This window comes from Colossoma macropomum, unplaced genomic scaffold (genome assembly GCF_904425465.1).
Source record: "Colossoma macropomum unplaced genomic scaffold, Colossoma_macropomum, whole genome shotgun sequence".
NCBI classification, from domain to species: Eukaryota; Metazoa; Chordata; class Actinopteri; order Characiformes; family Serrasalmidae; genus Colossoma; species Colossoma macropomum.
In genome coordinates this window covers 25,684,479-25,701,110 of record NW_023494795.1, presented here as the reverse complement: position 1 = coordinate 25,701,110, position 16,632 = coordinate 25,684,479, and the positions used below count along the sequence as shown (strand labels likewise).

General features: G+C 38.1%; 1 protein-coding gene across 1 annotated transcript in view; it reads right to left on the bottom strand.

Moving 5' to 3' along the window:
• Positions 1-16,632, bottom strand: part of akap12b (A kinase (PRKA) anchor protein 12b) — a 71,743-nt gene that overhangs the window by 19,031 nt on the left and 36,080 nt on the right. Inside the window, exon 2 of the mRNA XM_036582007.1 lies at positions 13,470-13,572. Within this exon, the coding sequence (XP_036437900.1) occupies positions 13,470-13,572 (103 nt within the window). The remainder of the gene's footprint in view (positions 1-13,469; positions 13,573-16,632) is intronic.

Sequence of the window (16,632 nt, the reverse complement as noted above, 5' to 3'; positions counted from 1 at the left end):
AAATCTCTCCTCAGCTCCTTCACCTCTCACCCCAACCTGCCAGCACTCAAGTGGCCCTAGATCGCATCAGAGGTGATAACACATTCCCCATTAACAGGGATCAGACCAACTGACCACTGAACACTGACCACCCAGCAAGAGCGCTCCAGACTGATTCACCTGACTCACAAAACCTGGAGAATAAACAAATGTAATACACTCAATCAGCCAACACATGTTTGGTGCTTAAAGTTTGCTTCTTTAGTTTTGCACTGAAGCTACGAGGCTAATGTAGCTAACAAGTAAAGAAAGCTTATTTGGAAGTAAATGGAATGGAAGATTTGGCACACAATCATCTACGTTTTTAAGTTGACAGGAGGAGTTAAAAGTCAGGAAGCTCACAAACATTTGACTTTTAGGCTGGTTGTACACTTTAAATGACCCAAGAAATAAACCAGATAAGATAATCACAGATAAGATAATCACAATGGCTGATGTGTCTTATCTCGCCAACACAGATTTAAAGAAAGCATGTTTCCCTACACTCTCCATCTCTGAGAAAGCTAATGATGAACAAAAGCTAACCTGGCAAGTATAACTGAGCTAGCGTCCATTCGTCCATTTGTTTGGTCAATCGGCCACGCCAGCAATCAGCATATGCACATCCAGCAGTAAAGTGAATAAGTGAAAAGGTTTTGTCATACAGTACTGTGCAAAAGTTTTAAACACCTGAGAAAATTAGATTTAAAAGCTGTTTATCTGCTCAGTAAGCACTGATTGGCTAATAAAATAATAATGCCATAATAAATATGCATAATGTTGATGCAATAAGTAGTGGTTTTATGTATGGCAATGAGTTCAGATTTTACAAGAACACACATTGCCAAAATAAATGGTTTTAAAACAATGAGTGCATTTATATGCACTTAATAATCTGATAAGTGCAGAAAATCAGATTTTGTCAGTAATCTGATTGTCACATTTATATGCACTTGAGTAATCAGACAATGGGGAAACTCCAGGTCTACATGAGTCAGACAGTAATCAGATTTCTGTTTTGAAACCGGCCAATGAACTCACAGAAGAAGATGTGACATAAAACTCAAACTTCATGCCGCAGTTTTTTCAAAACACTGTGCACTTTACTGGAAAATATGAACATACATCATCTAGAAGATGAAGAATATTTAAATCCTTTACTTCATCAAACGTGTAGTTGGTTTCAGCGTCGCTCCAAAGTGTTTTGCTGCCATCTCGCAGCAACACTGCTTATTTCTGGTACTGCGGTCTGTTTTCGCACATGCGCAGACTGAGAAATCCAAAAGAAATCTGAGTAAGGGTACACATGCACTGAGAAATCTGATTGCTGAGCTAAAATTCAGCTCTCTTTATCAGATTTCTAGACCTTACTCTGATCTAAGAAATCAGAGTATACTGTTTACAAGACTATTTGAATAATCAGATAACTGCAGAAATCCAATTATGATTGGATTATTGAGTGCATGTAAACACACTCATTGTGCTTAGGTGGCCAAGACTTTTACACAGTACTGCTTCAAAGCTGGATAATGTTTGTGGATCCAGTTCCACCTGTATATGAGCCTGTTTTGCTCTTCTCTCCTCGCTCATGCTGGTGTGTTTAGTTCTGCGTTAGCAGCGTAGCAGGCTAGGAGGTGTAGACTGAGCAATGTTAATCATCAGAATCTTAAAACCACACAAATCTGGGCCTGATTTGTCTGGGACTTCAACACATGTACACTACATAAATTAAGACACACACTGATACTCATTAGCACAGAAACACTCATGTAACCTCATTTCAGTATTGGCAAAAAAGGTTTTGAAGCAGTGAAGCTTCACATCCTCTTTCTTCAGGTCTCTATACTCCCGACACTATCATTATCATATATTATTATCATATATGTTTAAATTGAATTAGATCAAATTAGATTAAATTAAATGAAACACACATTTAGGCTCCTTCACTAATGTGAAAATCTCTCTCTCCTCTCCATCTCACTATCGTCCCCATGTTTCTGGCATTCCACTGCTATCCCTGCCTGATACTAATGTATGAGCCTCTAGCTGGGACAATGCTGTGTGATAGGGTTTGGTGTACACTGGGGGATGGTCCTCACATTCTTTGGCCATTCCCGGTGGTCCGAAGGCAGTTTATTGCAGATTAGAAGGCTTCAGTGTGAGAGGGATACAGGCTAAAGTGTGTGTGTGTGTGTGTGTGTGTGTGTGTGAGAGAGTGTGTGTGTGTGAGCCAGAAGGGAACCAATATTTGCCTTGATTTTGAACAAAGCACTTGACAAGGCCTAGGGCAAGTTCGGTGGAGCGTACTATCTCCTGGATCTCAATGCTAAGGGAACATACTACAACAATAAATATTTAAACACAGTTACAATTCTGACAGTTTCCTCTGGCATCTGTCTTACTGATATTCACATATCTGAAAGCAGTTTTGATGCTTTTATAACCTCTTAAACTGCACTGGAGCCACACTTCTACTCCTCACACTCTTAACTATACTGTAAAAATGTCTAGTTAAAAACATATGGCAAGAGTTTGCATAAATCTTTTTGCTTTTATTTAACTTGGAGTGTTCTGAAAAGTATAAAGAACTGAGGTCATTATTTTATTGTTATTCCTGAGGTCCACATAAGATGTTCGTGTGGGTTTATGTACTGAAAACAGTTATAATTCATGTTGACAAGATGATTTCCCAACCTCTCTCTATGCCTTACAGTTAAACAGCCTGTCTTTGCAACTGTACCTTCGAGATAAATATGTGCAAACGTATTTACAGATTCTATTCTGATTGGCTGTCCTACACTGAGCTCTTATTCGAAAATCAGTCCAGGCTGAAACATTCCTTATAACTTCAGTGTGAATGGGCGGGGCTAAACTGCTGTAGGCAGAATAGGTGAACATACAGAAATGCTTCAGTTTTTGTGACATCACAAAAACAATGACTTAAAAACAGCCTGTTTTTGCAGCTGAGTTTCCATATATGGACTGTATGGACTGGAGAGTGTGTGGTATGTTTTGAAACTTGTGCTCCCATCAGATAAACAGAACTTAAAGCTTTCATCTTTCAGAGATAGAGGAGAAAATCAAGCTCTACTGTTGCTTCAGATCTGAAAAAATCAACAGTTGTTTCTGTCCATCCTTCCACTGTGAGACGACAACTCAACACTACGAGTCTGAAAGGATGTGTAGCTGTCAAGAAGACATGATTGAGAAAAGAAAAACGTGCAAATCAAACTTAGAAGCTGCTGTTTTTCTCAGAATAATGAATTTACCAGCCCAGCCCAGAGTCCAGACCTCAACATCGCTGAATGTGTTTGGGATTACTTGGATTATAAGAAGCAGAAAATGTAACTTCTAATCTTTGGAGGTGTGGAAAAATATCCCTGCAGATTTCTTTAAAAAAATGAAAGCACGTCTTCTGAAAAGAGTGGAAGCTGTATTAAACGCAAAGGATGGACATATTAAATACTGAAATCATCACTGTGTGATATATTTTGTTGATGAGGCTTCGGTGTAATTTTCCGTATGTATAATTGACTTTTTTCCTGATCCTGAAAAATAAATAACTTGTTCATGGTAACGAAAGAAATGAAGGCTGGTCTCTGACTTCTGCATGGTACTGTATACGTTTTTGACGTTTAAAGACAGTGAATTCATTACTAGTATAGTGAACGTTAGTGAGCTGGAAATATTACAGTTACAGCTAAGATGGAATGAAGGGGACTGACCCTCAGAATGGAACGCATTGCTGAAGCTGGACTGCTGTCCAAACGCCTGATGAAATAGTTTGGCAGCACTGAACTGCACTCTCCCAGTGCTGGAGCTGTGTGTGTGTGCAGCGAACACCCCAGAATCTGATCATTCACATGTGTCCAAACGCACATAAACACACACACACACACACACACAAACAATTGATCTGATATACAGTCAAAAAATGAACACTGGTATCAGTATATTGGTGCTAGTACTTTGAGATGATTCTAATATAACACTTAAACATACACACACATACACGTCATTCTGGGAGAGACTGGTCTCTGGGTATGAGATAATGGCTGATCTCACTCTCTGGAGCCTCCCCTCCTAGACAGCTGGCAGGGAGCTGAATGTGTGTGCTAAATCCACATCTGCATGTATATGTATGTGTGCAAGTGCATGAGCTCTGTACACAGATTTAGAGCTTAGTTTTACATCTTAGGATCCACTGAACAGAATAAACTCTGTGCCGTACTACGCTGTTTGAAATGCAGAGGTGGTCATCGTTCTATAAGGCCTTTGATTAGACTCAATGTGAAAAATATGTTTGATTTTCATAACAACAGCTCCACCCCCCCCCCTTTTTGCAGCTTGAATGTTGCACAATACACTACATATTTTGGCAAAGTCTCGAGAAAAAAAGCTGGGTAATATTTATTAAACACCCCTCCCAGAGCAGATCTCTGCATATGTGTGGGGGTGTATATGCCGATGTGTGTGTGTGTGTGTGCACATTTGAGGGTGTGGGTCTTTTCTTTCTTTGGCAGTCACCTCCATAAGGTATGAAGCATAAGAAGAGTCAGCAAAGTCTATCTGATCTAGAATCTCTGCTTAACACACACACACACACACACACACACACACACTTTTATAAAATATCAGTACATGGGGCTGAACATGTATAAACCATATATCTGTATAATTTGAGCTCAGCAGCTGTGAAAATTTTATGACATGTTAATTGGACCAATAGAAATGCTCCAAAAGTGCTTAGAATAAAATCTTGTTACATTATCTTGCGTTGAAAGTTTCCAAAGTTCACCCAATATATTAATAACTTTTTTAAAGGACAAAAACTCTTTTTACTTTTTACTGTATTTATGTTTATTTTTAGTTATTTGAATATTAAAGAGTCCTTTCTATGTGGAGTTTGCCTGTTCTCCCCGTGTCTGCGTGGGTCTCCTCCGGGTGCTCCGGTTTCCTCCCACAGTCCAAAGACATGCAGTCAAGAGAACTGGACATGCTAAATTGCCCCTAGGTGTGTATGTGTGTGTGCGAATGTATATGTCTCTCTGTCTGTCTGCCCTGTGATTGACTGGCGACCTGTCCAAGGTGTTTCTTGCCTTCCACCCAATGACCGCTGGGATAGGCTCCAGCTCCCCCCGCGACCAGTAGGATAAGCAGAGTAAATAACGTGTGTGTGAATGTTATATACACTTACTGCCCATATAAATGTAAAACATCATATAACAACATAAATACAGTAAAACAATATAAAATACAGTAACAAGTAACTAGAATTTCCTAACTTTGAAAAGTAGATGATATCTTGTGAACTAGATTGGAAAACAAATTTTGGGTCCAGATTTCATGACACCTCCAGACTTCACATGTACACAAAATTCATTACACTTGATTTAACATAATGAAGCACAGATTATCCATATCAGGTTTGGATGATAGCTACAATGTTATCCAATATCAGGGGAGGTTTGAAAATAGTTAAACACATTGACATATGCAAAATCACTACTTACTGTATTAACATGAGTCATATTTCTTATAATATTAGTATTTTTCTGAGTAAATGAACACTTAGTTCCCAGATAAAAAGCTTTTAAATGTAATTTCCCAGGTGCCTAAAACCTTTGCACAGTACTGTATATATGGAGGCACCTGTATGTACTGATAATAGCAGTAGTTCTGCTGGTTTACTTTCATGCCGTGGTTGTGACTGTAAGGGGAGCGCGGTCATGTAGGAGTCAGTGTAGGGTTGTGTGTTTGGGTGCAAGTGTGTGTTTGTGTTTATGTGTTCGTCTGAGATGGTGCATACGTGCATGTTTGTGTGTAGAGTGTGCAGCGCGTCAGGTTTACTCTGGGGCCTCACGAGAGGAAGATTATAGCGTGCTGCTTCCTCCTCTGCAGGCTTCCTTCCTTCACTCTGTCTGCTTTTCTACAGACTAGGTCATTTTTTCTTCCAGCTTTTCAATGTAATTCCCTGCAGTGCTGCTTTCACAATCTATTCACACATTACTAGACTGTAAACTCTCTTTGGAGCAGTTTCCCAGACAAGGATTAAGCCTCAGTTGCAATGACGATGGTGAATCATCCCTGGAAATGCTTTTTAGTTTGGTTTAATCCAGGTCTGGAAACCAATCAGTCAATTTTACTGCTAGTAAATATGACAAACATACACTACCAGTCCAAAATTTGAAATCACTTATCATATTAATAAGTATTATTAGCAATTTTATATATTTGAATAATTTTAGTCACCTATAGCTCTGTTTATAATTCTGGACACATTTAAAACCTCTTTCTTTTATTTTACAGCTTTTTTGCTGGTTTTGCAAGGTGAAACTTTCATGCAACTTGAGTTGCTTGAAAGCTACATTAAACTAAATTGCATAAAGTGTCCTGCAACTCACTTGAAACAGTTGCAACCACCAAACAACATGATTTCACCGGATAAATGGGCACAAAAATAAAACAGAAGATGGTTTGTTGGGCAGTTTAAAAGGAGACACCCCCTGACTGACTCAACGTTGGTAGTTTTTCATTTCATCAATTTCCAGAGTTGTGGCAACAAATAGTTCTGTAACTAGCTTAATTACTAGCCTGCTAATACTAATATTAATACTAGGCAGCTAATGCTAATACAGATAATACAGCTGTTTAAACAGCTGCTTGTTCCTGCATTTTTTTAGTCTACTATGGAAATTATAATGCAGGCATCACAACATGCAACTAGTTTCACAGTGTAAAGCCAGTTATTAATACTTGAAATCTGTAATACTTATCTGCAACCAAATTGTTTTTCTGTTGTTGAAAATATTGATTGAAAAACTTTGAACAGTAGTATAAATGTAGAAGAAAGTTCTGCACATGCAGGAATGTGTGTGTATGCATGTACAAACTGTGTGTATGTGTGCGGTGTACATTTGAATCCTGTCCTTCTGTTATCAGTGGCATTCCTGCTCCTTTGGAGGCCACCGGTGACTGTGGTGCTTTTATCAGGCTCCTGGCTGTTACCCCCCCTTACATCTCAATCACTCACACACACTGCTCCAGCAGGGCTGCTGCATGAGGAGCCGTTCCCCTTAGCCCTTTCTACAAAGTTTCAGACTCCTAACGTAATAGGAGCATACCATACATACTATACATCTGACCTGAGCAGCGCTGGCATCCCTGCTTCAGTAAATTTCACTACAGTCTCTCAGTGTAAACAGTTGTAGCTCTGAGGACTCGGCCTCATACGGCTCTGTAAAAGCAAACAGATGTTAGGGGAGTTTTGAAAAATATTGGAGTTTGTAACTCAAGGCAAGCAGCGTGGTCCGGAGGGGATGTGTGTGTGTGTGCGTGTATATTTGCGTGTGTGTGTGGTTGTGCAACTTCAGTGTCTAAGCGTGTAAAATTTCTTGAGGAACTTTCAAGGATGAAAAAAGTTCTGTAAACTACACAAGCAAATGAATCCTGTCTGAAACTGACAGACTCTGAGACGGACTGCACAGAGTTTTTCATCTGAATCAGTTCAATTTTCTGCATTGCGTGGATGCGTTATAAATCAGACTGACCATTCAGAGCTCTGTTATGCTGGCAGCAGTCCAAGCAAATGTGCCTCAAACGGTGCTTCAAATACTTCCACTGATACAGAAAAACACCTTCAGAATTGCTCATTATACAGTTTCGGCTGTTGTATAAAGTGGCGGACCTCCCCATATTGTTGTCTTTTTGTAATATGCAGTATACCTATGTGCAGTGTTTTAAAGAAAGATGATAAATTCATTGTCACTACTACTCACAGAATCCATTTCTTCTTCCTCTTCTGTCTTCTTCTCGTGTTCTCAGAATGTTTAAAAAACTTGGCATGCCTAGGCATCGACTACTATGTCAATTTTCAACTAAACATCAGCCAAATTAATTAGATTTTTCCTAAAAAGTCACCCAACTAAGTCAAATTTCAACTAAAAGTCAGGTCAACTAAGTCGATTTTAACTAAAAGTCAGCCAAACTACACAGATTTCCACTTAAAATGTCAACTAAGTTGATTTTCAAATAAAGGTCAGTTCAACCATGTCAGCTAAGTGGATTTTAACTAAATGTCAGCCCAACTAAGTTGATTTTCAACTAAATGTCAGGTCAAGTTAGTTAATTTTAGCAAAGAGTCTGTTGAACTAAGCTGATTTTCAAATTAAGGTCAGTTCAACTATGTCAATTTTCAACTAAAAGCTAGCTCAACTAAGTAAATATCAACTAAAAGCTAGCTCAACTAAGTAAATATTAACTAAAAGCTAGCTCAACTAAGTTAATCTTAACTATTTTCATTTTCATTTTGCATGCGTACACAAGGTCGCTGCTAAGCTGCAAGTTTTAGCACACCTGACTTCATTAATATGCATTTTAAAAGTCGGTAATGTAGTACCACAATATGAGAAGAGACCACACAAACAACCTGGAGTGATTCACTAGCCTGAACTGCCTCTACGAACCTGGAAATAAATGTGCAGCTTTTAACGGCGAGAAGAAGAAGGTGCAATTACTTTGGGAAAAGCCACAGCACTTAAGAGGAGAGTGACAAAGCAAAATCAGACCATTCCATCACACAATTACTGTCTCAGATTTGTTATTTAGAGCAACCTTGTCTTCTAGTAGCTCCAATTTCATTCATTTTCTGTATGGTGATTTTCCAAACTGCCTGTCTGGTGCTGGCCTGCACCGTCAGCATGTCCAGTTCTTCTAGAGAGAATTTATTCTTTCTGTCTGCTTTCCTCCACATCTTCAACTGGTCAAAACACACTCTAATGGATCTGTATATTAGTGCATCCACAAATCATATTAGCCTGTCTACAGTTGACAATTTAAATGGCAGACCACAGTAAATCAGTCAGGCTAAGCGGCTGAATAGGTGGATATCTGAGTAAATGTGTTTTCTTGTGACATCACAAAAAGATTTTAAACGGTCTATTTTTGCAGCTTAGTTTCCATCTATGGACTGTACTGACTGCAGTGAACATTCTGAAACTTTTACATACTACATCAGACTCTTTCATAGAAAAATGGTGAGGAAGTTTCAGTTTTCCATGATATGGGCCCTTTAAACATTTATAAGTATATATATATATATATATATATATATATATATATATATATATATATATATATGATTAAAAATTCCATTTGCAGAAATATGTATAGTTTTAACTATAACTCACTCAAAAATAAATAAGTAAAACCACAAATAAACAGGCAACTGACAGAATCTTAATCAACCAAGAATGCTACGATTCAAGAGGGATGAATCTAATAGCTACTTAACTCTCACATTCTTTACTAAGGTTACTTTTGGGCCTGATTCTCTCCCCATCTTACCAGCCTAGAGAGAACGAAGTCCTTTATCCTCTCCTGGACTCCCAGGCTATGGATGGCTGTGGCATCACCAGCAATCAAATTTGCGACCTTTAGCTTAATAACTGAATAAACCTCCAGTTTAAAGGGTTAAAAGCCACCAAAATGGTGGTTGTTGTCAAGCAAAAATGCGCTTATAAAGTTATTAAACATATTCTACTTGTCATCATGATACTGTATCTACTACTCACATTCTTGCTTTTAATGGACAATACGGCTCCCCATTCATCTCTACGGGGCTTGGCCGTGCTTTGTTTGATGCAGCGTAAAGTTACTCCATACAGCCAGAGGACAGGTCATTATGGACATTATTAAAAGGCCCAGGCTCCTCCATATCTGCGCATTTAAAGTCATCTCGAGTTTCTGAACGCACAGTGAGGTAAGCTTATTAAAAACGGGCACTGAGTGCTCTGAAGCTCCACCAGGTCATGGCTCGCTAAATATTTTCGGAGGGAAACATCTCGGTGGTCTCTCGAAGTTTAAAGGCAGCCTAAAGAACAAATAAACAGAAGACACTCCAGACAGAGTGGTGGAAATGAGTAAAAGACCTACTGCGGTGTTCAGACAGGAGGAACGGTGGAGAGAATGAGGATGCGACCCTTTGAAAGATGGGAAAAGAATACACAGACATTTATAAACTAAAGAGTGCTTTCTTTCTGCCCCAGGTGAACTGATAACCAAATACACGAGCGCATGGGTGCAGAGAGTTAATACATTACAGCCATAAAGACACAGTTCAGAGAAAAATCTCACTTACACAATTTGAAGGTTTGTTTCTGTGGTTTCTGACACTGTATGACTCATTGTTATGTATGAAAATAGAAAATTAACATGGCTGCTACTGTTTTTAGCTGTGATGTACTTTCACCCTCTTTATAGATAACAGTTTGTCATGCAGTGTCAGGAACCACAATAATGACTATTTAAGATCATTTAACAACTCGACATGTGAGGTTTTAGACATGCAGTTTGCACAGAGCTAATTAGTGAGCTAGAAGTTTCCATTAGCTGTTAGCTACATTAGCCTCCGGGAGCAAATTTCCACAAACAAACATGTCCAAGCTGATCAACTGCATTTGGGGTAAAGAGAAAAATGAGTAAATTAGATTTTAACTTAACTATTGCTCTCTCTCTCTCTCTCTCTCTCTCTCTCTCTCTCTCTCACTTCCCCTTTTTCTCTGTCTGCCTTAATCTGTATCTCTCTCTCTATCTTTCTCTCCCTTCCTACCTCTCTTTGTCGCTGTCGCTCTGTATCTTTCTCTTTTTAATCTGTCTCTATTCCTTGGTTCCTCTCTCTCTTGCTCTCTATCTTTGTTTTTCTCTCTTTCTCTCCATCTCAGTTCCTCTCTCTTTCTCTTTGTCTCTGTTTCTCTCTCTGTTTATCTGTCTCTATCTCTCAGTTCCTCTCTCTTTCTCTCTATTTCTCGGTTTCTCTCTCTTTCTGTCTATCTTGGTTTCTCTGTCTTTCTCTTTCTCTCTGTTTCTCTCTTTCTCTGTCATGTTTTTTTTTTCTCTTGTTCTCTTCCAGTTTTTTTAAGTGTCCCTGTTTTTCTCTCTTCCTCACCCTCTATCTCTGTCTTGCTCTCTCTCTCTCTCTCTCCCTCTTTGTCTCTCTTTCTCACTGTCTCTGCAGGTCTCTCTCTCTCTTATCTTTCCTTCACTTTTTCTCTCTCTGTCTCTGTCTCACTCCGTCTGTCTCTGTTTCTATGTGTATCTCTCTCTTTCTCTCTATTTTCTCTATCTCTGTTTTTCTCTTGCACTCTTCCTGTTTTTCTCTCTTTGTTTATATCTTGTTCTTTCTCTCTCTCAGTTCAATTCATTTGTATGAATGTAAGAAGATACACTATGGCCAAAGCACTGAACAATAAACATGTAAACATAATTAAGACAAAGAAAGTAAATAGATACAGATCAGAATAGAACAAATGAAGTTATTTACAGGATTATTAGTAATAAATAAGGGGACGGGGGAGGGTGGTACCTGTTTATTTGGGTAACTTCCAAATAGGTAACAATCAGTAATAATCAGTAATAATTTGGTGATTAGCCTCACTGGTTGTTCCTCTTGTTGTGACATGCTGTCACTAATCTTGCTGTGTATAATCAGGCCACTCTTCTAATATGTAGAGCTGTTTCTCAGTGTTATGACAATGTAGAACCTCCAGATGCTCCTCACCTTCTTATCACATATATTTTTAATGGAATCATATTCAGGGCATTCAGTTAGAAACAGCAGCTCTGTCTCCACCAGTGAGAGCTCACAGTGACAGCATCTGGTCTCTCTGGGTTACTCTAGGTATCTCACTATCTCTCTGTTCCTCTCTCTGTGTCTCTCTGAGTTATCTGTTAACTCGTTTGCTTCCAAGCCTGAGAAGAGTGAGGGGCAACTTCTCTCCATGGGGGGATGTGCAGCTGGTAAGAAGGTGTTGTACCACAGTTGTGTTAAATCTTTTCATTTCCATTTGAAAGGGAGACGTCAGTCCAAATGGAGAGCCCACCTCTCTGTCCTTGAGGGTCCAAAGGCTGTATCTATGAATGGTTTTGTATGGAAATTTAACCCTGCTGTTCTACCACTTTGTATCCTCTGTAATAATGTTGATAATGTTTTCACAGTTTTTGTTTGACTGTCACAGACTTTGTCTCTTATTTAAGTTGCTGGGCAGAATTCTCAGAGGACTGAGGTGTCTGTTTACTCGCATTATGTTTGTCTGTAGGTACTTTAAGCCTCAGCATTCTGAAAATACCTTGGCTAATTTCTTAGATTGTTGTCTGAAAGGCAGGATGGAGACGCTTAAAACTGTTCCGAGCCTTAGAGGAATCACGCCTAAGGGCTGAATTTGTTTTATCAAAGTCCTCAGAATATTTCTGGCTTTGAGAAAAAAGGCGTATTGATCAATTTTATCGTGTAGTGATATGGGTGTGTTGTTATTTGAATCTTTTTCTTTTTGGACCCTCCTCCTGTTTTTTCTTTCTTCTAACACAAAGACTGTTTACCTAATAGCACTTTCATAAAGAGACGTGTCCCTGTCTCTCTCTCTTTCTTTATCTCTGCCTCTCTCTGTCGTTCTCCCCCATTTTCTCTTGCTCTCTCTCTCTTATTTTTACCCTTACCCCTTGTTTTTAAGCGTCACCTTGCCCCAAGGGGTACTTATTGAAATCTTCCCCTATGAAATGAGACAACCCTTCAAGAATCCGACATGACACAGTATTTATTGATAGCTTTTATGTAAACAGACGTGATGAGTTTTGCCAGACATTTCCAACATGCCAATAGGCATCCTTTTGCATCTGTCTGCAGCAAAATGGAGAGATGTTAGAAAACAAAGACGTCTTCATGCCTGGGAATGGGTTTGTGATGTTGAATAGACTGCAAACGAGTTTTGTTGTAGTCAGCCTAGCTACACAACATGCTAGCTAGCATGTATAATGTTAGAAACTTTGGATTCTGTTAAAGTTTGTTGAGCCCATTTGTGATATACTCTACATATGTTACTTTTTGATTTGTGTGTTGAATTCTGTTTGGCGTGTGCTTCTAAAAACCTCTGTTTGGAGGGCCATGTAGCCCACACACTTCACCCCACCCCTCTATCTCAACAAAAATTGGGACACCCTACCCCTAGGCGTGTACGCTCAAAATGGAGGGCTAGGGCTGAGTGGTAGGGACAAGGGGTGAAATGGGATTAGGCCTTTCATTCTCTCTCTGTCTCGCTCTGTCTCTCTCTGTGAAGATGTAGAGAATTCTCTGTAGGTGTTCTTTATGGGTTGGGGTGGGATTATCTGGGGGATATAAGGAGCTGCAGATAAAGAGATAAAGACCACCACTCATACAACACACACACACATACACACAGCATATCATTGTTGTCCAAAGCAGTAATTTAATGTAAGCTATAAAATATTTTATTCGAAGAGATTAGGCAGCTGCTGACTTCAAATAAAAATCCCCAAAAATGGAGATCCCTGCTTTTTATTGGATGGTTATGCTGTCTGCTCGTTTGTCACCAACACAGTGAAATATACATACGTATGTAAACAAAAGTGATAAAACAAAAACATTCACACAGACTCACTCTCGGTAAGTGTATCGTCCTCGGCGTGTCCGTTAATGTCCGTCTGCTCCTCGGTTTTTCCATTCAAGCTGGAGATAGAGATCTGTCCGTTCTTCTGCAGCTGCTGTAGAAGAAACACAACACTGTTTACACGCTGGTACAAACAGTGGTGAGCAGTAACGAAGTACATGTCTTCTACTTTCACTCCATTACACTGCACAGTAAAATATCATGCTTTTTTCCCCCATTGCTTTCTGAGCAATACTGCAAAGTAAAAAATGGATTTTCCATAACATAAGAAAGACTAAAGCCCCGTTTGAGCTGGATTAATTTTACCTGGGGAGCTGCTGTAATTTGAGTGATTATAATTGAGATCCATGATTTTAATATTGTTTGAATCTGCTGTGTCTGTAATTCTCACAGGTCAGTAATCATTCCAGAGTGAATTACCTTATATAATTTGCTGAACTCGGAGATCCTTCAGTATAAGGGGTCCTGTTTGAATTGATCTAATGGTAATGTAATAACAAATCTGGGTAATAGTCATCAGCACCTCTGTTATTTTGGTGATGGGGAGAAGGCTAACTGCTCAAATGAAGCTCAACGCACAGTTCCTTCTCTGAATTCAAAAGAAGATTACTGTAATCTAAAACACTTGAATGAAAATGAATGAAATGAAATATCTGAGGTATTTTTCACAAGGCAGAGCGATTTCTGTCCTGTTTTACATGCACAGTGAGGATATACCTACATAGTTATGCCTGGACAACATAAAGGGAAAGTTAATGACGGCTGTGTCTGGGATCCCTATTCTGTACAATCCAAACAAATTCAAAGGCAAAAGTAAAAGAAATACTGCATGGCAGAAAGAATTTGACGCTGTTGGTGTTCCTGTGGAGTCAAAACAGCAGACTGATATGTATCTCTTATTTCTTGGTTGCTGGCCTATGCAGTCAGACAACTTATAATAAGCTTTTTAAATTCATAAGAATAGCCTATTTGAGAAGAGAATTTATTCAAAATTTATTTAAAAACCACACTGATTAACAATAATTGCATCCCGCACTGTAGACAGGCATGTTGCTCAAGCGCCGAGACATTTATGAAGAAAGCGTTGGGAGAATTTCATGCTGTAGACACGTACCATCACCATTGAAGTGAACGTCTGGATTATGACATTTTGATCTGAGATAATTTGGGGAAAATTACACAGATACTTTATCTCATATAAAGAGAGTCAAATCCTTCAAATTACATTACCAGACCGCAGCTTGTAAAACTAACACAGCTCGAATAGGGCTCACAATGCACCAGCCCCAATAAATCTAACCAATCACAGTACACATTTCACTAAATCCCCTCTCTAAATGCTGACTGTCTAATCATACCTTAGTGACTGTGATTTACTAAACCAAAGACACAAGAGAGGACACAAAAGAACTTTTACTTTTAATACTGAGTACATTTAAAAGCACATACTTCTGTACAGCATAATACTTTTACTTTAGTCAAAAAATATCTAGTTTCACTCCATTATTTGATGTGTGCACTCAACCTCTGTACATTCACACAGCAGATCGTGTGCAGTTTTAGTGATAAACAGCCCATATCTGATGTCTGTCTGTTAATTTACTTAATGGATGATTGTACCCAGAGCTGCCGCAGTGCAGGCCAAACCTACAACTAATTACACCATAATACAATCTGTCAGACCAGAGAGCTTTAAAACAACCATTCAAACCTTTTTTTTTATTTCATATGATTTTCATTCCATTGTACTTTTAGAGAATACACAGACGACTGAACTTCAAGGTTTTTTTTAATTACTTCAAATTTGCCTCCGCTGATGTTTCTCAGGTCCATTCCTAAATAATGTCCTCATAGCAGATTCTTAATGCAGACATAAAACATAACAGCTTCAAAACATGCAATACATCCTTAAAAATGAAAGCTCTTGGTTTGGGTGCATGGTTCTGAAAAAAAAATAAAGATTTCAATACAGTATTGGAAAATCTGAAAAAATTAACTTTCAAAACACTGTATCAGTCCCTCATTTGCTGTCTTACACTATAACCACAAAGCATGGAATTATTTAATGAGTAACTTAGCTGATGATTATTGCCAGACATGTTTTGTGATGTTCTTTTTTTATTTTGAAGGGTAGACAACGAAGACATGCCACATATTATAGGCTACTTAATATGAAGCAGTTCAGGTTTTTTATTGTTTATAAATCAGCTTTATAAAAAAAGAACTGTTTTATATGTTTACTATTTTACACAAAGACAGGCTACCTTGCAAGTGTTTGTTTTCAAATAAAATTTGCATTTGTCTGAGCCAAAACAACCTGGTTAGAATATAACTAGAGCTCTAAAGAATCCAGACCTTTTAACACATAACATGAAACTTGTTTAAAGTTTTAGCAATTTATTATTTTCATTGTTATGACGAGAGTTGTTTTTTGAGATTCCACAGCAGTAAACCTGGACATGTCACTATGCTTACCAATAGATTTGGTAAATTCCACAGAGAGAATCAAATCTTAATTTCAGAATCAAAAATTATTTGCAACCTGAAAATATGTTTATCATTTCATTTCTATTAATTGGTATAGAACCTTTATACTATGTATTTGCACATCATACATAATGTATATATGAAGTATATAATGGTTATAGAAGGGTTCTCTAGTGTAATGATGCCACTAAAGAACCACTTTTGTCATATATATATATATGAAATGATATATATATATATATATATATATATATATATACACATATATATATATACACACACACACATATATATACATACACATATATATATATACATATATATATATCTATATCTATCTATCTATCTATCTATCTATCTATATATATATATATATATATATATAGATAGATAGATAGATAGATAGATATATGTATGCATGCCATACATTGGAAGCATGCATGGACTGATGGAGCACATTTGACTTCAGTAACAGATGTATCCCATTAGTACATACTGATGTACAAAAATATCACTATTTTACAGGATACATGACTTTACAAGGAGTTCTCAAATTAATTCTTAAATACAACTGTACCAGAGAGGGTTCTTCAGAGCGATGCTCACTTTTGGTTCTCTAAAAAACCTTTCGGTGGCTGGGTCTTTAGAAAAACATTTTTGTAAATAA